This window comes from Eubalaena glacialis, chromosome 6 (assembly GCF_028564815.1).
Source record: "Eubalaena glacialis isolate mEubGla1 chromosome 6, mEubGla1.1.hap2.+ XY, whole genome shotgun sequence".
NCBI classification, from domain to species: domain Eukaryota; kingdom Metazoa; phylum Chordata; class Mammalia; order Artiodactyla; family Balaenidae; genus Eubalaena; species Eubalaena glacialis.
In genome coordinates, this window is record NC_083721.1 from 73,152,567 (window position 1) to 73,178,030 (window position 25,464).

Consider the following 25,464-nt stretch of genomic DNA (forward strand, 5'->3'; position numbering starts at 1 on the left):
CAATGAAGACCCAAAGCAGCCAAAAATAAATAAATAAATAAAAATAAAGTTCCCTTTAAAAAAAAAAAAACAAAAAACTATTGTCCTCATTTTTAAACATTTTATCAGTTTTCCTTCTTTCTATTTATCAGGGAAGATATGTCCTTCATCCTATCTTGTCACCTGTGCATTGAATCCCTTCTTGCCATCTCAGAAACTGTGCCACCACAGAATACCACTCTTTTATGGGTATCTTCAACATCTTCTCTGCAGATACTTCCCATCAGACTTAAACATGCTCAGTCTCTCCTTCGATCTTTTCCCCTCTGATTACTGCCCAGTCCCCACTCTAGCTTCACAACCAACCTTCTCAAAAAAGTGGTCTATACTTGTTCTATTCATTGTCTCATCTCCCATTCCTTTCCAATTACTAGACTAGGGAGACAGTCTGGGTATCAGCACCAGAGGCCAGAGCCTACTTGCATTCAAGTCACAGTCTTCAAGATTCTAATTATTTTTAGCCACAGCAAATGGCCAGGTATGAACACCTGACCCAAGGAGGATCCATTCATAGGCTAATCTAAGCAAGTCAGACTCATTCTCTTTTCTAGAAGTTGAAAAACACGGAGGGAGGGCCCATCAGCTGCGGACTCTGGAGGAAAAGGCCCTCAAAGCACCGGTATGATGGACTATGTACAAGCTGTTTTGCAAACAAAAGCCACCAGAATACAGAGAGAAGAATGGTATGAAGCAGAGAATCACAAGGGGAAAACCCAGCAGGCCCCACAAGAGAAACACACAGGAAAATAGTCTTGGTTCTTAACTATTTTGCAGTTCCAGCTACTAGGAAACCCAGGAGGGCCCTCTACAGTCTTCAAATAACCCCACTCCCCTTTTCCAGGTAATAATTTCAGTTGGGTTTCTATTACATGCAGCCATGAAACAGAAAGGCCTTGACTACAACAGACTATGTGAGCTGCCCAAGATAATTTGGGAAGGAAATAAAGCAGTTAGAATTAAGATTCACCACAGTGAAGTTTCCAGTTAGAGGTCAGACCTAACACCTATTTCAAAGAATCATCAAGCTAATTACGCCAATTAGTTTCTCCGCTTCAAGTAAATGCTTCCAATTAGATATACTTACTAGTAGTTTAGCTTGCTCTGGAAGAGTGATTTGTTCCCTTTTTCCATCTGGATACCGCAACATCAGCTGTGCTTTTGGTCCTAAAGGAAGGGTTAAAAAATATATATATAGATATAGCTGCTTAAGATAGAAGACTAATTTAAACAAATAAACAAATCCCTTCAGTAATATTCAAGTTTTAAGTAAAGGAAATCTAAAATGTAACCCACCATTTACATCAATGCCCTCCACTATTCCATCTGATTTTTCAGGTGACATCTCCAATATTTCTGAATCCATCGCTGGCAATCCTTGGTGGTTTGTGGCTGTTCCAGGCTCAGTTCTGGCAGGGGGCTCAGTCAGTGACCTTCTGTTCTCCTCTTTTCTATGTCCCAAATCTTTGTGGGGAGACTTTCTAGACTTGGCAAGATTCTCTATCTCCTCCTCCTCATCAGAGCCACAAACAGATATGAACTCCTCACTGCCAGAAAAAAGTTCAGATTCAGATTCTTCATCTGAGCGGCTATCCTGTTTTGTCTGTGTGGAATCAAAATGTGTCTCTTGCAAGGAGGCTCTGATGGCAGCTTCTAGCTGGCTGTCTTCACTTGCATCTATAAGACTCTCCTGCAAGATGCAGTCATAAAACATGGGTAGAAAGAAAAAGAAAACAGTTAAACCAAAAAATAATCAAGTCAAATAGGGCACAGGAAATGTAACAGCTTGCCATTATTATTTTCTGCTGGATGTACCTCTTCTATTAAATTTTACGCTATTTGAGGGCAACAACTTTGTCTTACACAGCCAAGTTGGAATGGAATTTTAAAAACAAAAATAAAAACTGCCATACCATCTGGCACAATGATTGCAAGTGCAAGATTTGGTGGGAGGGGGAGGAATCAAGAAAACAATTTATTCCTTGCCCAGAACAAGACATGAGTTAAGGTTTCAAACATAAAAATAAAACATCAGTATTTAAAACGACTCAACACAGAGAAGGATGTCTATCTTTCTTACCATTGTATACTTCAACTAGCACTGCTTTGGTGCACAGAAGGATATCAATAAATTAATAACTCAGTAATGATCATTTTGCAAAAAATCTAATGGTCAGATCTTTAACATTCAAAACAAAACACCACAAAAAAAGTATGAAAAAACAACTATATTTTCCCAAGCTTAATTTCAATGAAGGTTTTCATTGTGATCATAAAAAGCAATTTTCAATAGCTTTTGCCTTGGAAAAGTTCCAATGTCACAGGTTTCGCTAAACTTATTGAGTCACAAGATATGAATTGCTTGAATGGAACTTATTTAGATCCTAACTCAAACAAACTATACAAAAAAGATTTTTTATGATAACCAAAAATTGAACACTGGATACCTTATAATATAAAGGAACTACTGTTAATTTTTTGAGGTTAATGGTACTGTGACTGTTTTTAAAAAATAAAAAGAACCTTTATCTTTTAAAGATACATGCCAAAGTATTAATGAATGAAACAATGAATTCTGAGATTTGCTGCAAAATAATGCACAAAGGATGGGGTATAACTGAAATAAGACTGGCCACATGTTGTTAATTACTGAAATCAGTTAATGGATACACAGAAGCTCAATAAATTCCTTGTACTTAAAAATTGTCCACCATAAAAAGTTTAGGTTGCTAACAAAAAACTAAAGGAGGCTCAATTTGGCTTTCCCTATCTGCCAATCATATAGCAAAAAACCTTTTTTAAATTTTAAAGAAACTTAAGGCTAATTTACCACCAAAAAAAAAAAAAAAAAGCAAGTAGATGTGCCCATGTGACCTGCAATGGCTTAGGTGAACTGTAGGTTTATAATAATGATATTGTACAATGTGTAGCTTGAGTTTTAAAGATTGCTGCCATGGTAGACACTGCTGGCTTCCTACCCAACATTTTTTCTCCTCTGAATCCTTACTTACAGAATCCTAATTATGTCTATAAATGAAATATGTCCCACTAAAAAATTCCATTTACCAGTTTCCCTTGCAGCTAAAAAAAATTGTGGAATGGAACTAAAGCAGCACTTACAGAGAAAGTATAGAACTAAATGCCTACATTAGAAAAGAAAGTCTCAAATTAATAACTAAGTTTCCATCTTAAATTAAAAAGTACCCCATATGAAAAAAATTAAATTAAACCCAAACGATGCAGAAGGAAAAAGGACAGAAATCAACCAGTAACTTAGGAAACAAAAGAAAAATCAATGAAACCAAAAGCTGGGTTTTTAAAAAGTCAATAAACCTGATAAGCCTCTAGTCAGACTGTCAGGGGAAAAAAAGCCACAAATTACCAGTTACAGGACTGGAAGAAGGGCCATCCCTACAGATACCACAGTCATTGAAGGAATAATAAATACAATGAACAACTTTACATCTTTGACGCTTTAGGTAAAATGGACAAATCCCTGGAAAGACACAACCTACTAAAGCTCATTAAAGAAGAAATAGATACCCAAATAGTCCTATATCTATCAATGAAATTGAATTTGTAGTTTAAAACTTCCTACAAAGAAAACTCTATGCCCAGGTGGCTTCGCTTGTAAATGTCATCAATTATTAAGGAAGAAATAATACCAACTCTACACAAACTCTTCCAGAAAACCAAAGAGGAAGAAATACTTCCTAGTTCATTGTGAGGTCAGCATTAACCTGATACCAAAGCCAGACAAATATCAAGCTCTTGGGGCTTCCCTGGTGGCGCAGTGGTTGAGAATCTGCCTGCCAATGCAGGGGACACAGGTTCGAGCCCTGGTCTGGGAAGATCCCACATGCCGCAGAGCAACTAGGCCCGTGAGCCACAATTACTGAGCCTGTGCATCTGGAGCCTGTGCTCCGTGACAGGAGAGGCCGCAACAGTGAGAGGCCCGCGCACCGCGATGAAGAGTGGCCCCCCACTTGCCGCAACTAGAGAAAGCCCTCGCACAGAAACGAAGACCCAACACAGTCAAAAATAAATAAATAAATAAATTTATTAAAAAAAAAAAAAAAGATCAAGCTCCTACATGGAAAACAAAAGACAAAAAAAAAAAAACAACTATAAACCAATAACCCTCATAAACAGAGATACAAAAATTCTTGACAAAATTTTAGTAAATCAAACTTAACAATATATAAAAAAGCAATGCATCATAACCAAGCGGGTTTTAGCCCAGGAATGTAAGGTTGGTTTAACATTAGAAAACCAACCAATAGAGTTCACTAAAAAAGAAAACCATATTATCATTTCAATAGATACAAAAAATCATATGACAAAAACCTCTCATAAAAACTCAGCAAACCAGGAATAAAAGGAAACTTCCTCAATCTGATAAAGTATATATATAAGAAACATATAGCTAACATCAAACTTATTGGTCAAAGACTGAATAATTTCACCCCAACACCAGAAACAAATTAAGGATGTCTAATCTCACTACTTCTATTTAACTTTGTACTGGAAAGAAAAAGAAAAAGAAATAAAAGGAATAGAGATTGTAAAGGAAGAAGTACATCAGTCTTTATTTGCTGACAACATGACCATCTATATAGAAAATTCTAAGAAATCTACAAAAAAGCTACTAGACCTAATAAGTGACTGTAGCAAGGCTGCAGGCTACAAGGTCAATATACAAAAGCTACCAAACATTGCTGAGAGAAATTCAAGGCTTAAATAAATAGAGAGATACATGTCATGTCCATGGATATGAAGACTCAATGCTGTTAAGATGTCAATTCTCTCCAAAATGATTCATAGAGCTAATGTAATTCCAATCAAAGTCCCAGCAGCTTTCCTTGTAGAAAGTGACAAGCTGATTCTAAAACTTATACTGAAATGCAGAGGACCTGAAATAGCCAAAACAACTATGAAGAAGAACAAAGTTGAAGGGCTTACACCATGCAATTTCAAGACTTATTACAAAGCTATAGTAATCATTAAGACAGTAAAATAATGACATAAAGGTAGACAAATCAATCACTGGAAAGAATAGATGCCATAAACCCACACATACATGATCAATTTCTGACAAAGGTACTAGTTCAATGGGAAAAGGATAATCTTTACAACAAATGGTGCTGGGACAAGCATACAGGCACAGGCAAACAAACAAAAAACCCCAACTCAACCCCACCCTAATACCATATACAAAAATTAATTCAAAGTGGATCACTGACTGAAGAGCTAAAACTATAAAAAATATGGGACAAAATCTTGGGTTAGGCTAAGATTTCTCAAATAAGACACAAAAAGCACGAAGTATAAAAGAAAGTTGAGAGGAGCTTCAAGATGGCAGAAGAGTAAGACGTGGAGATCACCTTCCACCCCACAAATACATCAGAAATACATCTACATGTGGAACAACTCCTACAGAACACCTACTGAATGGTGGTAGAAGACCTCAGACCTCCCAAAAGGCAAGAAACTCCCCACGTACCTTAGTAGGGCAAAAGAAAAAAGAAAAAACAGAGACAAAAGAATAGGGACAGTACCTGCACCTCTGGGAGGGAGCTGTGAAGGAGGAAAGGTTTCCACACACTAGGAAACCCCTCTGTGTGCGGAGACTGAGGGTGGCGGAGGGGGGAAGCTTCGGAGCCACGGAGGAGAGTGCAGCAACAGCGGTGCAGAGGGCAAAGCGGAGAGATTCCCACACAGAGGATCGGTGCCGACCAGCACTCACCAGCCCGAGAGACTTGGCTGCTCACCCGCCGGGGCGGGCGGGGGCTGGGAGCTGAGGCTCCGGCTTCGGTCGGATCCCAGGGAGAGGACTGGGGTTGGCCGCATGAACACAGCCTGAAGGGGGCTAGTGTGCCACGGCTAGCCAGGAGGGAGTCTGGGAAAAGGTCTGGAACTGCAGAAGAGGCAAGAGACTTTATCTTGCCTCTGTTTCCTGGTGCGCGAGGAGAGGGGATTAAGAGCGCTGCTTAAAGGAGCTCCAGAGACGGGCGCAAGCCGTGGCTATCAGTGCAGACCCCAGAGACGGGCATGAGACACTAAGGCTGCTGCTGTAGCCACCAAGAAGCCTGTGTGCAGGCACAGGTCACCATCCACACCTCCCCTCCCGGGAGCCTGTGCAGCCCGCCACTGCCAGGGTCCCGTGATCCAGGGACAACTTCCCCGGGAGAATGCATGGCGTGCCTCAGGCTGGTACAACGTCACGCCGGCCTCTGCCACCGCAGGCTCGCCCCGCACTCCATACCCCTCCCTCCCCTGGCCTGAGTGACCCAGAGCCCCCGAATCAGCTGCTCCTTTAACCCCGTCCTGTCTGAGAGAAGAACAGACGCCCTCAGGCGACCTACACGCAGAGGAAGGGCCAAATCTAAAGCTGAACCCCGGGAGCTGTGCGAACAAAGAAGAGAAAGGGAAATCTCTCCCAGCAGCCTCAGGAGCAGCGGATTAAATCTCCACAGTCAACTTGATGTACCCTGCATCTCTGGAATACCTGAATAGACAAGAAATCATCCCAAATTGAGGAGGTGGACTTTGGGGGCAACAATATATATATATTTTTCCCCTTTTTCTCTTCTTGTGAGTATGTATGTGTATGCTTCTGTGTGTGGTTTTGTCTGTATAGCTTTGCTTTTACCACTTGTCCAAGGGTTCTGTCTGGGTTTTTTTTGTTTTTTTTAGTATAGTGTTCAGTGCTTGTTATCATTAGTGGATTTGTTTTTTGGTTTGGTTGTTCTTTCTTTCTTTCTTTTTTTTAATTACTTAAAAAAATTTTTTTAATAATAATTTTTTGTTTTTTAATAACTTTTAATTTAATTTAATTTTATCTTTTTCTTTCTTTCTTTCTTTTTTTCTTTCTTTCTCTCTCTCTCTTTCTCTCTCTCTCTTTCTTTCTCCCTTTTCTTCTGAGCCGTGTGGATGACAGGCTCTTGGTGCTCCAGCCAGGCGTCAGGGTTGTGCCTCTGAGGTGGGAGAGCCAAATTCAGGACATTGGTCCACCAGAGACCTCCCAGCCCCACGTAATACCAAATGGCGAAAATCTCCCAGAGATCTCCATCTCAATGCCAAGACCCAGCTCCACTCAACGACCAGCAAGCTACAGTGCTGGACACCCTATGCAAAACAACTAGCAAGACAGGAACACAACCCCACCCATTAGCAGAGAGGCTGCCTAAAATCATAATAAGGTCACAGACACCCCAAAACACACCAGCAGACGTGCACCTGCCCACCAGAAAGACAAGATCCAGCCTCATCCACCAGAATACAGGCACTAGTCGCCTCCACCAGGAAGGCTACACAACCCACTGAACCAACCTTAGCCACTGGGGGCAGACACCAAAAACAAGGGGAACTACGAACCTGCAGCCTGAGAAAAGGAGACCCCAAGCACAGTAAGTTAAGCAAAATGAGAAAACAAAGAAACACACAGCAGATGAAGGAGCAAGGTAAAAACCCACCAGACCTAACAAATGAAGAGGAAATAGGAAGTCTACCTGAAAAAGAATTCAGAATAATGATAGTAAAGATGATCCAAACTCTTGGAAATAGAATGGAGAAAATACAAGAAACATTTAACAAGGACCTAGAAGAACTAAAGAGCAAACGAACAATCATGAACAACACAATAAATGAAATTAAAAATTCTCTAGAAGGGATCAATAGCAGAATAACTGAGGCAGAAGAACGGAGAAGTGACCTGGAAGATAAAATAGTGGAAATAACTACTGCAGCGCAGAATAAAGAAAAAAGAATGAAAAGAATTTAGGGCAGTCTCAGAGACCACTGGGACAATATTAAACGCACCAACATTCGAATTATAGGGGTCCCAGAAGAAGAAGAGAAAAAGAAAGGGACTAAGAAAATATCTGAAGAGATTATAGTTGAAAACTTCCCTAATATGGGTAAGGATATAGTTAATCAAGTCCAGGAAGCACAGAGAGTCCCATACAGGATAAATCCAAGGAGAAACACGCCAAGACACATATTAATCAAACTATCAAAAATTAAATCCAAAGAAAAAATATTAAAAGCAGCAAGGGAAAAACAACAAATAACATACAAAGGAATCCCCATAAGGTTAACAGCTGTTCTTTCAGCAGAAACTCTGCAAGCCAGAAGGGAGTGGCAGGACATATTTAAAGGGATGAAAGGGAAAAACCTACAACCAAGATTACTCTATCCAGCAAGGATCTCATTCAGATTTGATGGAGAAATTAAAACCTTTACAGACAACCAAAAGCTAACCAAAAGCTAAGCAAAAGCTAACCATTCAGCACAACCAAACCAGTGTTACAACAAATGCTAAAGGAACTTCTCTAGGCAGGAAACACAAGAGAAGGAAAAGACCTACAATAACAAACACAAACAATTAGAAAAATGGTAATAGGAACATACATATAATTACCTTAAATGTAATGGATTAAATACTACAACCAAAAGACACAGACTGGCTGAATGGATACAAAAACGAGACCCGTATATATGCTGTCTACAAGAGACCCACTTCAGACCTAGGGACACATACAGACTGAAAGTGAGGGGATGGAAAAAGATATTCCATGCAAATGGAAATCAAAAGAAAGCTGGAGTAGCAATTCTCATATCAGACAAAATAGACTTTAAAACAAAGACTATTACAAGAGACAAAGAAGAACACTACATAATGATCAAGGGATCAATCCAAGAAGAAGATATAACAATTGTAAATATTTATGCACCCAACATAGGAGCACCTCAATACGTAAGGCAAATACTAACAGCCATAAAAGGGGAAATCGACAGTAACGCAATCACAGTAGGGGACTTCAACACTCCACTTTCACCAATGGACAGATCATCCAAACTGAAAATAAACAAGGAAACACAAGCTTTAAATGATACATTAAACAAGATGGACTTAATTGATATTTATAGGACATTCCATCCAAAAACAGCAAATTACACTTTCTTCTCAAGTGCACACGGAACATTCTCCAGAATAGATCACATCTTGGGTCACCAATCAAGCCACAGTAAATTTAAGAAATTGAAATCATATCAAGCATCTTTCTGACCATGACACTATGAGATCAGAAATGAATTACAGGGAAAAAAACGTAAAAAACACAAACACATGGAGGCTAAACAATACGTTACTAAATAACCAAGAGATCACTGAAGAAATCAAAGAGGAAATCAAAAAATACCTAGAGACAACTGACAATGAAAACACGATGATCCAAAACCTATGGGATGCAGCAAAACCAGTTCTAAGAGGGAAGTTTATAGCTATACAAGTCTACCTCAAGAAACAAGAAAAATCTCAAATAAAAAATCTAACCTTACACCTAAAGGAACTAGAGAAAGAAGAACAAACAAAACCCAAATTTAGTGGAAGGAGAGAAATCATAAAGATCAGAGCAGAAATAAATGAAATAGAAACAAAGAAAACAATAGCAAAGATCAATAAAACTAAAAGCTGGTTCTTTCAGAAGATAAACAAAATTGATAAACCATTAGCCAGACTCATCAAGAAAAAGAGGGAGAGGACTTAAATCAATAAAATTAGAAATGAAAAATGAGAAGTTACAACAGACACCGCAGAAATACAAAGCATCCTAAGAGACTACTACAAGCAACTCTATGCCAATAAAATGGGCAACCTGGAAGAAATGGACAAATTCTTAGAAAGGTATAACCTTCCAAGACTGAACCAGGAAGAAATAGAAAATATGAACAGACCAATCACAAGTAATGAAATTGAAACTGTGATTAAAAATCTTCCAAAAAACAAAAGTCCAGGACCAGATGGCTTCACAGGTGAATTCTATCAAACATTTAGAGAAGCGCTAACACCCATCCTTCTCAAACTGTGGAGGAAGGAACACTCCCAAACTCATTCTACAAGGCCACCATCACCCTGATACCAAAACCAGATAAAGATACTACAAAAAAAAAAGAAAATTACAGACCAATATCACTCATGAATATAGATGCAAAAATCCTCAACAAAATACTAGCATATAGAATCCAACAACACATTAAAAGGATCATACACCACGATCAAGTGGGATTTATCCCAGGGATGCAAGGATTCTTCAATATATGCAAATCAATCAATGTGATACACCATATTAACAAATTGAAGAATAAAAACCATATGATCATCTCAATAGATGCAGAAAAAGCTTTTGACAAAATTCAACACCCATTTATGATAAAAACTCTCCAGAAAGTGGGCATATAGGGAACCTGCCTCAACATAATAAAGGCCATATATGACAAACCCACAGCAAACATCATTCTCAACGGTGAAAAACTGAAAGCATTTCCTCTAAGATCAGGAATGAGACAAGGATGTCCACTCTCACCACTGTTATTCAACATAGTTCTGGAAGTCCTAGCCACGGCAATCAGAGAAGAAAAACAAATAAAAGGAATACAAATTGGAAAAGAAGAAGTAAAACTGTCACTGTTTGCAGATGACATGATACTATACTTAGAGAATCTTAAAGATGCTACCAGAAAACTACTAGAGCTAATCAATGAATTTGGTAAAGCTGCAGGATACAAAATTAATGCACAGAACTCTCTTGCATTCCTATACACTAATGATGAAATATCTGAAAGAGAAATTAAGGAAACACTCCCATTTACCATTGCAACAAAAAGTATCAAATACCTAGGAATAAAAATACCTAAGGAGACAAAAGACCTGTATGCAGAAAACTATAAGACGCTGATGAAAGAAATTAAAGATGATACCAACAGATAGAGAGATATACCATGTTCTTGGATTGGAAGAATCAATATTGTGAAAATGACTATACTACCCAAAGCAATATATTCAATGCAATCCCTATCAAATTACCAATGGCATTTTTTACGGAACTAGAACAAAAACTCTTAAAATGTGTATGGAGACACAAAAGACCCTGAATAGCCAAAGCAGTCTTGAGGGAAAAAAACGGAGCTGGAGGAATCAGACTCCCTGACTTCAGACTATACTACAAAGCTACAGTAATCAAGACAATATGGTACTGGCACAAAAACAGAAACATAGATCAATGGAACAAGATAGAAAGCCCAGAGATAAACCCATGCACCTATGGTCAACTAATCTATAACAAAGGAGGCAAGGATATATAATGGAGAAAAAACAGTCTCTTCAATAAGTGGTGCTGGGAAAACTGGACACCTACATGTAAAAGAATGAAATTAGAACACTCCCTAACACCGTACACAAAAATAAATTTGAAATGGATTAGAGACCTAAATGTAAGACCGGACACTATAAAACTCTTAGAGGAAAACGCAGGAAGAACACTCTTTGACATAAATCACAGCAAGATCTTTTTTGATCCACTTCCTAGAGTAATGGAAATAAAAGCAAAAATAAACAAATGGGACCTAATGAAACTTCAAAGCTTTTGCACAGCAAAGGAAACCATAAATAAGACGAAAAGACAACCCTCAGAATGGGAGGAAATATTTGCAAACGAATCAACGGACAAAGGATTAATCTCCAAAATATATAAACAGCTCATGCAGCTCAATATTAAAGAAACAAACAACCCAATCCAAAAATGGGCAGAAGACCTAAATACACATTTCTCCAAAGAAGACGGACAGATGGCCAAGAAGCACATGAAAAGCTGCTCAACATCACTAATTATTAGAGAAATGCACATCGAAACTACAATGAGGTATCACCTCACACCAGTCAGAATGGGCATCATCAGAAAATCTACAAACAACAAGTACTGGAAAGGGTGTGGAGAAAAGGGAACCCTCTTGCACTGTTGGTGGGAATGTAAATTGATACAGCCACTATGGAGAACAGTATGGAGGTTCCTTAAAAAACTAAAAATAGAATTACCATATGACCCACTACTGGGCATATACCCAGAGAAAACTGTAATTCAAAAAGACACATGCACCCCAATGTTCATTGCAGCACTATTTACAATAGCCAGGTCATGGAAGCAACCTAAATGCCCATTGACAGACGAATGGATAAAGAAGACGTGGTACATATATACAACAGAATATTACTCAGCCATAAAAAGGAACGAAATTGGGTCATTTGTAGAGACGTGGATGGATCTAGAGACTGTCATACAAGTCAGAAAGAGAAAAACAAATATCGTATATTAACACATATATGTGGAACCTAGAAAAATGGTACAGATGAACCGGTTTGCAGGGCATAAAATTGAGACACAGATGTAGAGAACAAATGTATGGACACCAAGGGGGGAAAGCGGCAGGGGGTGGTGGTGGGGGTGGTGGTGTGATGAATTGGGCGATTGGGATTGACATGTATACACTGATGTGTATATAACTGATGACTAATAAGGACCTGCTGTATAAAAAAATAAATAAAATTAAATTAAAAAAAAAAATTCATGTACCACAATGTTCATAAAAAAAAAAAAGAAAATAACTATACTACCCAAAGCAATCTACAGATTCAATGCAATCCCTATCAAACTACCAATGGCATTTTTCACAGAACTAGAACAAAAAATTTCACAATTTGTATGGAAACACAAATGACCCGGAATAGCCAAAGCAATCTTGAGAAAGAAAAACGGAGCTGGAGGAATCAGGCTCCCTGACTTCAGACTATACTACAAAGCTACAGTAATCAAGACAGTATGGCACTGGCACAAAAACAGAAATATAGATCAATGGAACAGGATAGAAAGCCCAGAGATAAACCCACGCATATATCGTCACCTTATCTTTGATAAAGGAGGCAAGAATATACAATGGAGAAAAGACAGCCTCTTCAATAAGTGGTGCTGGGAAAATTGGACACCTACATGTAAAAGAATGAAATTAGAACAGTCCCTAACACCATACACAAAAATAAACTCAAAATGGATTAAAGACCTAAATGTAAGGCCAGACACTATCAAACTCTTAGAGGAAAACATAGGCAGAACACTCTATGACATAAATCACAGCAAGATCCTTTTTGACCCACCTCCTAGAGAAATGGAAATAAAAACAAAAATAAACAAATGGGACCTAATGAAACTTAAAAGCTTTTGCACAGCAAATGAAACCATAAACAAGATGAAAAGACAACCCTCAGAATGGGAGAAAATATTTGCAAATGAAGCAACTGACAAAGGATTAATCTCCAAAATTTACAAGCAGCTCATGCAGCTCAATATCAAAAAACAAACAACCCAATCCAGAAATGGGCAGAAGACCTAAATAGACATTTCTCCAAAGAAGATATACAAATTGCCAACAAACACATGAAAGAATGCTCAACATCATTAATCATTAGAGAAATGCAAATCAAAACTATAATGTGATATCATCTCACACCAGTCAGAATGGCCATCATCAAAAAAATCTACAAACAATAAATGCTCGAGAGGGTGTGGAGAAAAGGGAATCCTTATACACTGTTGGTGGGAATGTAAATTGATACAGCCACTATGGAGAACAGTATGGTTCCTTAAAAATCTAAAAGTAGAACTACCACATGACCCAGCAATTGCACTACTGGGCATTTACCCTGAGAAAACCATAATTCAAAAAGAGTCATGTACCACAATGTTCATTGCAGCTCTATTTACAATAGCCAGGACATGGAAGCAACCTAAGTGTGCATCGATAGATGAATGGATAAAGAAGACGTGGCACATATATAAAATGGAATATTACTCAGCCATAAAAAGAAACAGAATTGAGTTATTTGTAGTGAGGTGGATGGACCTAGAGTCTGTCATACAGAGCGAAGTAAGTCAGAAAGAGAAAAACAAATACCGTATGCTAACATATATATATGGAATCTAAAAAGAAAAAAAAAATGGTCATGAAGAACCCAGGGAAAGATGGAAATAAAGACGCAGACCTACTAGAGAATGGACTTGAGGACACGAGGAAGGGGAAGGGTAAGCTGGGACAAAGTGAGAGAGTGGTAGTTTATATATGGACATATAAACACTACCAAATGTAAAACAGATAGCTAGTGGGAAGCAGTCACATAGCACAGGGAAATCAGCTCGGTGCTTCGTGACCAGCTAGAACGGTGGGATAGGGAGGGTGGGAGGGAGACGCAAGAGGGAAGAGAAAAGGGGATATATGTATATGTATAACTGATTCACTTTGTTATAAAGCAGAAACTAATACAGCATTGTAAAGCAATTATACTCCAATAAAAACGTTAAAATAAAAAAGAAAGTTGATAAATTGGATTTCATCAACATTTTAAAATTTGCTCTTCAAAAACACCATCATGAAATGAATAAGCAAGCAACAAACTGAAAAAAAATATCTGCAAACCATATATCCAACAAAGGACTTACATCTAAGTCCTTACAACTCAATAAAAAGATATACAACCCAGGGGCCTTCCCTGGCGGTCCAGTGGTTAAGACTCCGCACTTCCACTGCAGGGGGCACGGGTTTCATCCCTGGTCAGGGAACTAAGATTCCACATGCTGCGCAGCATGGGCCGCCCCCCTCACAAAAAAAAAGATATACAACCCAGTAAGAAAAAAATGAGCCTGAGATCTGAATAGGCTCTTTACAAAAAGAGACAGACAGTAAAAAAGCACATGAAAAGATGCTCATATCAAAACTTGTCAAATTGCAAATTTTAAATATACTCAGTTACTACACATTAATTATACTTCAACAAAGCTATGAAATTTTTCAAAATAAACTTAAATAGCACTCACAAGAAAGCAAACAGATATGCTCACGTGACATGCAATGGCTTGGACTGACTACAGATAATAACACTGCGTATCATGAAGGCTGATTTTAAAGAATGACATTATGATGGACTCTGTTAAGTTTCCTATTTCACATCGAGTCTTCTTTGCTTCCTTATTAAAAGAACCTCAACTGTGTACAAGAAAATGTGTCCAGCTAAAACAAGCAGAACTCTTATCTGTGGCTGTTTTACCTTTGGAATAGAGACGCCACCCCCTTCCTCCTTGTCCATGCTGAAGACGGGAGCACAGCATCTGTACTGTGACAATGAGGACAAAAGCCAATACTAAGGATGAAGGGGGGGAAAAAAAGGGGAGGAACCTGGTTCCTTGATGACATCCACATGAGTCAAGTCCTAGACTGCTTGCCTCTGAACTTCTTGTTGAGAAAAGATATCTTCCTTGTTTAAGCCATTATTTGTTGCTGTGTCTGTTGTACATAGTTGATCAAAATTCGTAACACTCAGAGAATTTAGTTCAGAAGTGGGGTCTGAGGTACTAGTCACCCAAACCAGCCCTATGTAACTGTCCAATTTTATGGTCCCACTCTTTTCCCTACTAAGTCCCTTAACTTTTATAAGAGATCTAGTGAGATTTTAAACTCAATTTATGTTGTAATTCATCAACTCAAAAGCTCAGGCTCTGGTTTTTGACAGTATCAGCCTATGACTGCAAAAGATGAGAAAACTCTCTTAGGGAAATCACAGAAACTTCCTGGGTTTTTTAATGCCTTAAGAAAGAATTCTACTTAAGTAAAATTTCTGTGTAATGGAGGGGGGGGGATAATTCTATACAAACCCTTGGCAAGCACCCATAGCCTCTCCTTAAATGGGCACTTTATTCTAGGTAATAACTTAAGGAACTGTTTCATCACTGCATGATATTGGACTGCTAAAGTCACATCCTCTGTAACTAATTTTATCCTCACTGCCATCAAACCCAAACAGTTCCTACAATCAATGTGAGATTCCCACATCTTTGAAGGTCTCCTACATGCAACTAATCTTGCTATCAATTATCAAATAGGTCTGCCTAGTAATAGCATATTATAGAAATCAAATATAGAAATAATCTTTGGGTGGGCCTGAGACCCAGGTCCTAAAGGTATGTAATCAGCAATAATGCCCAATTACACCATAAGAGTTGTTCTAGCAAAAATACCATTTCCGCTGCTGCTTAGACCTGGATTCCAAAAGTCCAAGCAGTGCTGCCCCTGAAGAAGTGGGTTTCTCTGTTACCAGGCTTGCTGGTCAGTCTTCCTGCTCACTGCTACATATTCACATTGTTTACTTCTAAATCCAGGTCTTAGGTCACATGCCTGATCCTAGGAGATGGGAAGTATGAATCCTGTAATTTCACTGAGAAGAGAGAACCCTTACGTAGGAAACTATCAAAATGTAAGATGTCGTGCAGCCACAAATTGTAACTGTCCACCACTTACATTATTATCTTTACCATCTTAACCTCAAACATTTTACACAAGACACTTCTATACAGTGACAGTTAACTGCCCATCACCACTTTTTAGTCATACTTACTGAACGGGCACATTTTTTGGGGGGACTGCTAGAAAGTCCATCCAGTTGCCCGTGTTCACCCAGAAATCCTGTTACTTGGTCCAAGAAAGAAGATACGTCTAACTGGTGCCACTCTACTAGCTTCTGACCTACAGATTAAAAACCAGGATATAGAAATAAAATCAACACTCTTTCTGAATTCTCACTAAGTATTTCTTTCAGCATATACATAATTAAAATTTACCGGGAACATATCCCCACCCAACACCAGCTTAAGTTACATAGTGTCTTCATAACCTAGGGAATACATTAATTATAACCAACCTAAGAGATTCCCAGCCATCATGATGGAGGAACTACTTTACTGATATCATTTATTGCCATTTAGGAAGAAGAGATTCAGAGAAAGCAATACCTATATAAAACTCAATCAATTAATAATAAACCCAGCTCTACCCTCTGCTTCTTTGGTGGGATTACAACCAGCACCTGAACAATCTGAACATTTTAGTGACCTAAGGGGATTCCTTAAAAATCATAAGGAAGATAAACAGTTATTCTTTGAAAGAAGAGAACTGCACAAATATAAAATACTACCATCTCCCAAAGTTGTTGGAAACATATTCCCTAAATACACACATCAATAGATGTTTAAATAAGTCTAAAGGGCATGAACAAAAACCCTTCAACTAAATTACTACAAACAATTTTGAAACTGGACCCAGTCAAATATTAAAGATTATTTAGGTAACTGAAAGTTAAATAATAGGTTAAAGACCATAAGCTGAAATAATCCTTACCTGTCCGTGGATCCAAGATGGAAACATAGGGGAAATCCCCTAGCTTATAAAACTGTATGTATCTCTGACCTTCCTCACTGTCATGATAAACCTGTTAAATCATTGATATTAAAAAAAAAAAAAATCAGCCTCTTAAAAAAGTACTAACTATATCCTTGTTATATACCAACAGCAATTACAGAGAAAATGAAGGTCACCTAGTGTGAACTCCCTCCACTTCCTGCCCTCAGTCACTTCTGAAACTTATATAAATATAGCAATCCATTCTTACTCCTTTCCCAGCTCAAAAGAGGTATTGCTCTTCCTTTTCAAGTTATCTGTCTACCTGTTTCATTCCTGACTCTCAACCACATATATCTTAATAAATCACAATATATTAAGATTATAAGCTCAAGTGCATATAGCATACTGCTAGGCAAAGAGATGCTCAATCAACAGTCGCTGAATAAAAGGTTACCATTCAGAAAAAAATTTACTGAATTTAGGGGCCTGTAAAACATGAACAGGCAAATTACTAACATTAACAGCATGTCTTAGAGTGGGGAAAAGATTAAGTTCATTCAGAAGTATTTATTTTATAAAAAAATTTTTTTTGGCTGTGCCACGCAGCATACAGAATCTTAGTTCCCTGACCAGGGATCAAACCGGTGCCCCCTGTGGAAGCACAGAGTCCTAACCACTGGACCTCCAGGGAATTCCCTATAATTTTTCATAATATAAACAATAGGAGCACAATCATCTACCCTTAGCTTGGTAATTTATATAAAAAGAAACCAGAGCCAGTAAGACTAAATGACAAGTTTAAGGACATACAATTAAAGACTATCAAACTCAAGCTAAAATCCATGTCTTAGTCAAATGTCTTTTGATTACTTCAAGATCTTCTACAGTCCCACTATCAATTATAGTAGCCATTAGAACATGTGCTACTAAAGCATTTGAAATGTGACTAGTCCTAACAGCTGTACTGTAAGTGTAAAATACATACCAGATCATGAAGGCTTAACACCAAAAAAAAAAAAAAAAAAAATCAAAACACCTCATCATTATTTTAATATTAGTTTTATATTAGAGATATTGATTTTTAAAATATATTAAAATCAATCGCCTGTTTCTTTTGACCTTTTTAAATGTGGCTACTAGAAAATTTTAAATCACATTACATTTCTATTGAACAGTACAGCTGCACACTCTATCAAGACGTTCAAACTCTTCTGAGATATGAATACTATATGGTTTACACGGCTTGGTTCCTTTTTTCCTCCTTCCCTTCATTGCTGCCCTTTCACTTATCCTTACTATTTCAGCCATTATGGGTGGTTTTACTTTTTCATATGTCAAAATTTAACTCAGTTATGAATTTTTTCCAGTTTATAACCCAATTCCTCTTCCCCGACATCCCATGTACCAAAGTAAAATACTACAAAATTTTTAATTAACTCTCCCCACCTGCCAGAAAATGAAATGTTCTCGGATAATATTCTTCACAGCTTCATTGCTCCATACATCACGGTTGAGGCACTGGCATGCAAAGTCTTGTACATTCTGAATGTTTATCATCAGCCACTTATTCTGCATCTGGCCACACTCTTTGGCCTGTAAGAGTAAAGTTACATAACAATTGTTACAAACATTTTCTACTTGGTAACTGGTATGTTTCAGAATTCAGAAGCTGTCCTTTTTCCATATAAATACTGTTTTTTTCCCCAAGTATGACATCTATAGCTTTCAGTGTCTAAACATTAATTACAGGCTTCCCTCATGGTTCAGTGGTTAAGAATCCACCTGCCAATGCAGGGGACACGGGTTCATGCCCTGGTCTGGGAAGATCCCACATGCCGCGAAGCAACTAAGCCCGCGAGCCACAACTACTGAGCCCATGTGCCAAAACTACTGAAGCCTGCACACCTAGAGCCCGTGCTCCACAACAAGAGAAGCCACCACAATGAGAAGCCCACGCACTGCAACAAAGAGTAGTCCCCGCTCGCCGCAACTAGAGAAAGCCCGCGCGCAGCAACGAAGACCCAAAGCAGCCAAAAATAAAATAAATAAAATTTTAAAAAAACACATTTTTTTATAATTACATTATTTTGCTTATATGTATATAGTTATACTGTCCACTTGCAAGCATTTTTCAAATTTAAATGAACTGTTTTCCTTTTATTCACTGTTATTTGTTATAGTAGCTGGATTTTTATTGTACATGTAAACATCTTTACCTGAAAAAGATTCCACAAACAAGGGCAACAAGTCACATAATTCTATTGTGCTGTCAATCCCTATCCACAAATATATCTCTCCTTTTTAATAGTTGTAACTAGTATGTGCATATTAGTTTATGTTGTTTTATTTTCTTCAACATCATTTTCTATAAACATTTCCAAATATATGCATCTCGATTATTAGGCATGTGGTATTTCACAGAATCACTCTAAATCTTTCAGTAAAAGCTGCTGAGGATTTTTTCTCTCAGGGTTGTTTACCTAGGAGTGTATTTCAAAATTGAGATTACAGATCAAAGAATGTTTCAGAATAATCTCCAAAAGACTCCCCAATTTATAGTACAAATATCAATCATGAGTGCATGAGTGTGCACTTTCTTTTTTGCCTCACATTTCCTCATCACCATAATGACCTAAGAAATATTGCTGAACTGGAAAAGAATGGCAGAAAAGCAAATGAACAAATGCTACCTCAAACCTTTGCATAGAAACAATGAAATGAAAGCCATAGTTTTGAATAATTTTGTCCTAGAACAGTATTTTTTTCCAAATCAGTTTGACATGGGAAAATCTTAAGAATCAATTAACTCAGGTTAACAATAATTGAAGAACATACATCATTTTGGAGGTACTGGAGAATATAAGACTAAGAATATCTTTTGTTTTATAACAAAGTTTACACAATCTTACAAAAATTGTTATCCTATTTTTCTGTACAAATCCCCCAGAGAAAATAATTTTATAATATTCATTACTGATTCCACAGGTGAAAACCCAAGTTCTAAAAGGAAGCAGCCCTATATTGAGCCAGAAAGCTACAACTAACTGGTCAAAAGCTTATTTTTAAGTATACAAATTTAATAAAATAACTCTCTGCTTCTAGAAAGTAATAGTATTCCACTTAATTCCTTGCCTATAGTAAGCACATAGATTTGATAAATGGGAGATAAATGAGTAATTATATTGCTTTAACTGAAGAAAAAGTATTTGAGAACAAAGAAAAAAAATAACACACTCTAGAGAGACAGATTGAAGAGTACATAATCCCTATAATAAAGTAAATTTATTAAGTCTGCCTCAACTACAACACTGACCAAAAAAAAGTATAACGAACTTCCCTGGTGGTCCCGTGGCTAAGACTCCACACTCCCAACGCAGGGGGCCCAGGTTCGATCCCTGGTCAGGGAACTAGATCACACATGCCGCAACAAAAGATCCTGCAAGCCGCAACTAAAGATCCCGCATGCTGCCACAATGATCCCACATGCCGGAACTAAGACCTGGCGCAGCCAAATAAATAAATAAATATTAAAAAAAAAAGTATAACACTGAAAAATAATAAAAGTCCAGAATTCAAAAACAATGGAGAGTCATTTGCTATTGTTTTTAAAAATTCATTTATTCACATTCACACTTTCATTCATTCAGATTCATTCATTCGACAAATATTTGAGGATCTACCATGTTTCAGGTACAGTTACAGATGCTGGATTTATAGCAGTTACCAAAACAAAAATCCCTGCCTTCATGAAGTTTACATTGGGAGAAACCTTATACAAGCAAAAGAAACTGGAAGATGTTGTTAAGAAAGTACTTCTAATATAAATCAAAACTACAATGAGGTACCACTGCACACCAGTCAAAATGGCCACATTAAAAAATCTACAAATCTGGACAGGGTGTGGAGAAAAGGGAACCCTCCTACACTGTTGGCGGGAAGGTAAACTGGTGCAGCCACTATGGAAGACAGTATGTAGGTTCCTTAAAAAACTAAAAATAGAGCTACCATATGATCCAGCAATCCCACTCCTGGGCATATATCCCAATAAAACTATAATTCAAAAAGATATATGCACCCATATGTTCATAGCAGCACTATTCACAATAGCCAAGACATGGAAACAAGCTAAATGTCCATCAACAGGTGAATGGATAAAGAAGATGTGGTACATATATACAATGGAATACTACTCAGCCATAAAAAAGAACGAAATAATGCCATTTACAGCAACATGGATGCAACTAGTGATTATCATACTAAGTGAAATAAGTCCGATAGAGAAAGACAAATACCATATGATATCACTTATATGTGGAATCTAAAATATGACACAAATGACCTAATCTAGGAAACAGAAACAGACTCACAGACATAGAGAACAGACTTGTGGTTGCCAAGGGGGAGAGGGGGTGAGGGAGGGATGGACTGGGAGTTTGGGGTTAGCAGATGCAAACTATTATATATAGAATGGATAAACAATAAGGTCCTACTGTATAGCACAGGGAACTATATTCAATATCCTGTGATAAACCATAATAGAAAAGAATATGAAAAAGAATGCATAAATATGTATAACTGAATCACTTTGCTGTACAGCAGAAATTAACACATTATAAATCAACTATACTTCAATTAAGTAAATTAAAAAAAAAAAAAGAAATTACTTCTAGAAAGAAGGGCCCCAAAAAACTTCATGCAAAGCAACAATGTTTGGAGGGAACATAAGAGAATCTTATATAATCTCACTAAGTATACTAGTTATATGAGTCAAGGACGAGAGGTGAGAGTGGGCCATGGGACAAATGATGAACCTTTCCTCTTGGAATTCATTAGGTTGTTCTGAATCAATATTCAAAAGCCACTATAGAGAAACCCAAGAGCAAGTGTGGCTATACCAAATAGAGAGGTATGTGACAAGGTCTATCTGTGATAATGGAAGAACAGTGAGAGACTAACATCTCTCCCAGTCCCAAACAGATCAGGAAAGTATGAAAAGAGGATACAGAGGAAAAAATAATTTGCTTGAATAAATATATATGCATAAAGTCAAAAAGGAAATATATTAAAATATGCACAATACTTTCTTATGTAAATGGAAACTACTATTATTTTTCCTTGGTTTTTTCCTATAATTTTTGCCTAATTTGAATAAAAATATAAGCTATGTATAAAGTTTATTTAGAAAAACTTTATCTTACGTATTTTGTTACTGAATCAGTTCTTTACATTTTAACTAAAATGTTTTTACTTGCATTTATAGCCAAGTACTTTTGAAATTAACAAAGTACTCTTAGTAGGACTAGGTGCATGTGCAATTGAATGGCAATTTTTATATTTTATTTTTATTTTTTATAAATTTATTTTATTTATTTATTTTTGGCTGCATTGCCTCTTTGTTGCTGCACGTGGGCTTTCTCTAGTTGCGGTGAGTGGGGGCTACTCTTCGTTGTGGTGAGCAGCCTTCTCGTTAAGGTGGCTTCTCTTGTTGCGGAGCACAAGCTCTAGGCACACAGGCTTCAGCAGTTGTGGCTTGCAGGCTCTAGAGCGCAGGCTCAGTAGTTGTGGAGCATGGGCTTAGTTGTTCCGCGGCATGTGGGATCTTCCCGGACCAGGGCTTGAACCTGCATCCCCTGCACTGGCAGGCGGATTCTTAACCACTGCACCACCAGGGAAGCCCTGAATGGCAATTTTAACAAATAAACATGTATTTCTTATGAAAATAAGGAATATTATGGAAATTGTTCTGATTCTTTCTGTACAATATACTCTAGATTATGCCACTCAATCATTTAACAAAGATTTAATGAGGGGCAACTGTGTGCCAGACACCCCTCTATGCACTGTGACTATACAACAATAAATAAAACAATAAATAAAACAAAATCCCTGTGTTCATGGAACTTACATGCTAATGGGAAAGAAGAAAACCTAAGAAATGTTCCCTTGCCCGGGTCAGATTATTCATCCTAAATCCCTTGCTCACTCAGCTCCAGCTACACTGGTTTTCCTTGGCTGTACCAGAAATATGCCCAAGCTCTTTCCAACACCAGTGCCTTTACACTTAACTGTTTTTCTGCTCTTCTCTAAGACCCTTCTATGGTTTACATTCCCTCACTTCTTTCAGGTTTCTACTCAAATCTCATTCTTTCAGAAATATATCCTCATCTTCCTATCTGAATCAGTCCTCTCTCATCACAATTATAAACGTATGTGAAACCTATGAAATTAACCTTGCTTTTCATTTGCCTGTAAGAACACATGCACCTTAATGTCCCCAAACAGAACAGTCCCTTATTCTATTTTATTCTTTCTCCCAGCAACTACTGTAACCTGAAATTTCTCTGTGTGTCAAACACATACATAAAAAATATATACATATATATACACTAAATGTTATATAAGTATTGTTTTTTATTTGCTGGTAGCCTGTTTCTCCCTCTAGATTATAAATTTTTTGATGGCAAAGGACTTTGTATAATTTGTTTACAACCTCCCTGTGGCAGAAACTGCTTATAGGTAACAAATACCCATTTTTCCCTTCTCCTTAATAGAATCTCCAAAGAAAAAGAAATAAAAGGAATACAAATTGGAAGAGAAAAAGTAAAACTGTCACTGTTTGCAGATGACATGATACTATACATAGAGAATCCTAAAGATGCCACCAGAAAACTACTAGAGCTAATCAATGAATTTGGTAAAGCTGCAGGATACAAAATTAATGCACAGAACTCTCTTGCATTCCTATACACTAATGATGACAATTCTGAAAGAGAAATTAAGGAAACACTCCCATTTACCATTGCAACAAAAAGAATCAAATACCTAGGAATAAACCTACCTAGGGAGACAAAAGACCTGTATGCAGAAAACTATCAGACACTGATGAAAGAAATTAAAGATGATACCAACAGATGGAGAGATATACCATGTTCTTGCATTGGGAGAATCAATATTGTGCAAATGACTATACTACCCAAAGCAATCTACAGATTCAATGCAATCCCTATCAAATTACCAATGGCATTTTCTACGGAACTAGAACAAAAAATCTTAAAATTTGTATGGAGACACAAAAGACCCCAAATAGCCAAAGCAGTCCTGAGGGAAAAAAACGGAGCTAGAGGAATCAGACTCCCTGACTTCAGACTTTACTATAAAGCTACAGTAATCAAGACAATATGGTACTGGCACAAAAACAGAAATATAGATCAATGGAACAAGATAGAAAGCCCGGAGATAAACCCACGCACCTATGGTCAACTAATCTATGACAAAGGAGACAAGGATATACAATGGAGAAAAGACAGTCTCTTCAATAAGTGGTGCTGGGGGCTTCCCTGGTGGCGCAGTGGTTGAGAATCTGCCTGCCAATGCAGGGGACACGGGTTCGAGCCCTGGTCTGGGAAGATCCCACATGTCGCAGAGCAGCTAGGCCCGTGAGCCACAATTACTGAGCCTGCGCATCTGGAGCCTGTGCTCCGCAACAAGAGAGGCCACGACAGTGAGAGGCCGGCGCACCGCGATGAAGAGTGGCCCCCACTTGCCACAACTAGAGAAAGCCCTCGCACAGAAACGAAGACCCAACACAGCCATAAATAAATAAATAAATAAATAAAAATTAAAAAAAAAAAGAAGAATGCTCCTTTATTCATTAAAAAAAAAAAAATAAGTGGTGCTGGGAAAACTGGACAGCTACATGTAAAAGAATGAAATTAGAACACTCCCTAACACCATACACAAAAATAAACTCAAAATGGATTTGAGACCTAAATGTAAGACCGGACACTATTAAAACTCTTAGAGGAAAACATAGGAAGAACACTCTTTGACATAAATCACAGCAAGATCTTTTTTGATCCACCTCCTAGAGTAATGGAAATAAAAGCAAAAATAAACAAATGGGACCTAATGAAACTTCAAAGCTTTTGCACAGCAAAGGAAACCATAAACAAGATGAAAAGACAACCCTCAGAATGGGAGAAAATATTTGCAAACGAATCAACGGACAAAGGATTAATCTCCAAAATATATAAACAGCTCATGCAGCTCAATATTAAAAAACCAAACAACCCAATCCAAAAGTGGGCAGAAGACCTAAATAGAGATTTCTCCAAAGAAGATGGACAGATGGCCAAGAAGCACATGAAAAGCTGCTCAACATCACTAATTGTTGAGAAATGCAAATTTAGAGAAATGTAAATCAAAACTACAATGAGGTATCACCTCACACCAGTTAGAACGGGCATCACTGGAAAATCTACAAACAACAAATGCTGGAGAGGGTGTGGAGAAAAGGGAACCCTCTTGCACTGTTGGTGGGAATGTAAATTGATACAGCCACTATGGAGAACAGTATGGAGGTTTCTTAAA

General features: G+C 37.7%; 1 protein-coding gene across 6 annotated transcripts in view; it reads right to left on the reverse strand.

Moving 5' to 3' along the window:
- Positions 1 to 25,464, reverse strand: part of UBXN7 (UBX domain protein 7) — a 63,241-nt gene that overhangs the window by 2,750 nt on the left and 35,027 nt on the right. For 5 of the 6 annotated variants that reach the window (XM_061193213.1, XM_061193216.1, XM_061193214.1 and 2 more), the window contains 5 exons: positions 18,541 to 18,687; positions 17,092 to 17,182; positions 16,313 to 16,440; positions 1,333 to 1,726; positions 1,124 to 1,203 (listed from right to left, as the gene is read on the reverse strand). In XM_061193213.1, the coding sequence (XP_061049196.1) occupies positions 1,124 to 1,203; positions 1,333 to 1,726; positions 16,313 to 16,440; positions 17,092 to 17,182; positions 18,541 to 18,687 (840 nt within the window). The remainder of the gene's footprint in view (positions 1 to 1,123; positions 1,204 to 1,332; positions 1,727 to 16,312; positions 16,441 to 17,091; positions 17,183 to 18,540; positions 18,688 to 25,464) is intronic. The other variant, XM_061193219.1, reaches the window with a different exon arrangement.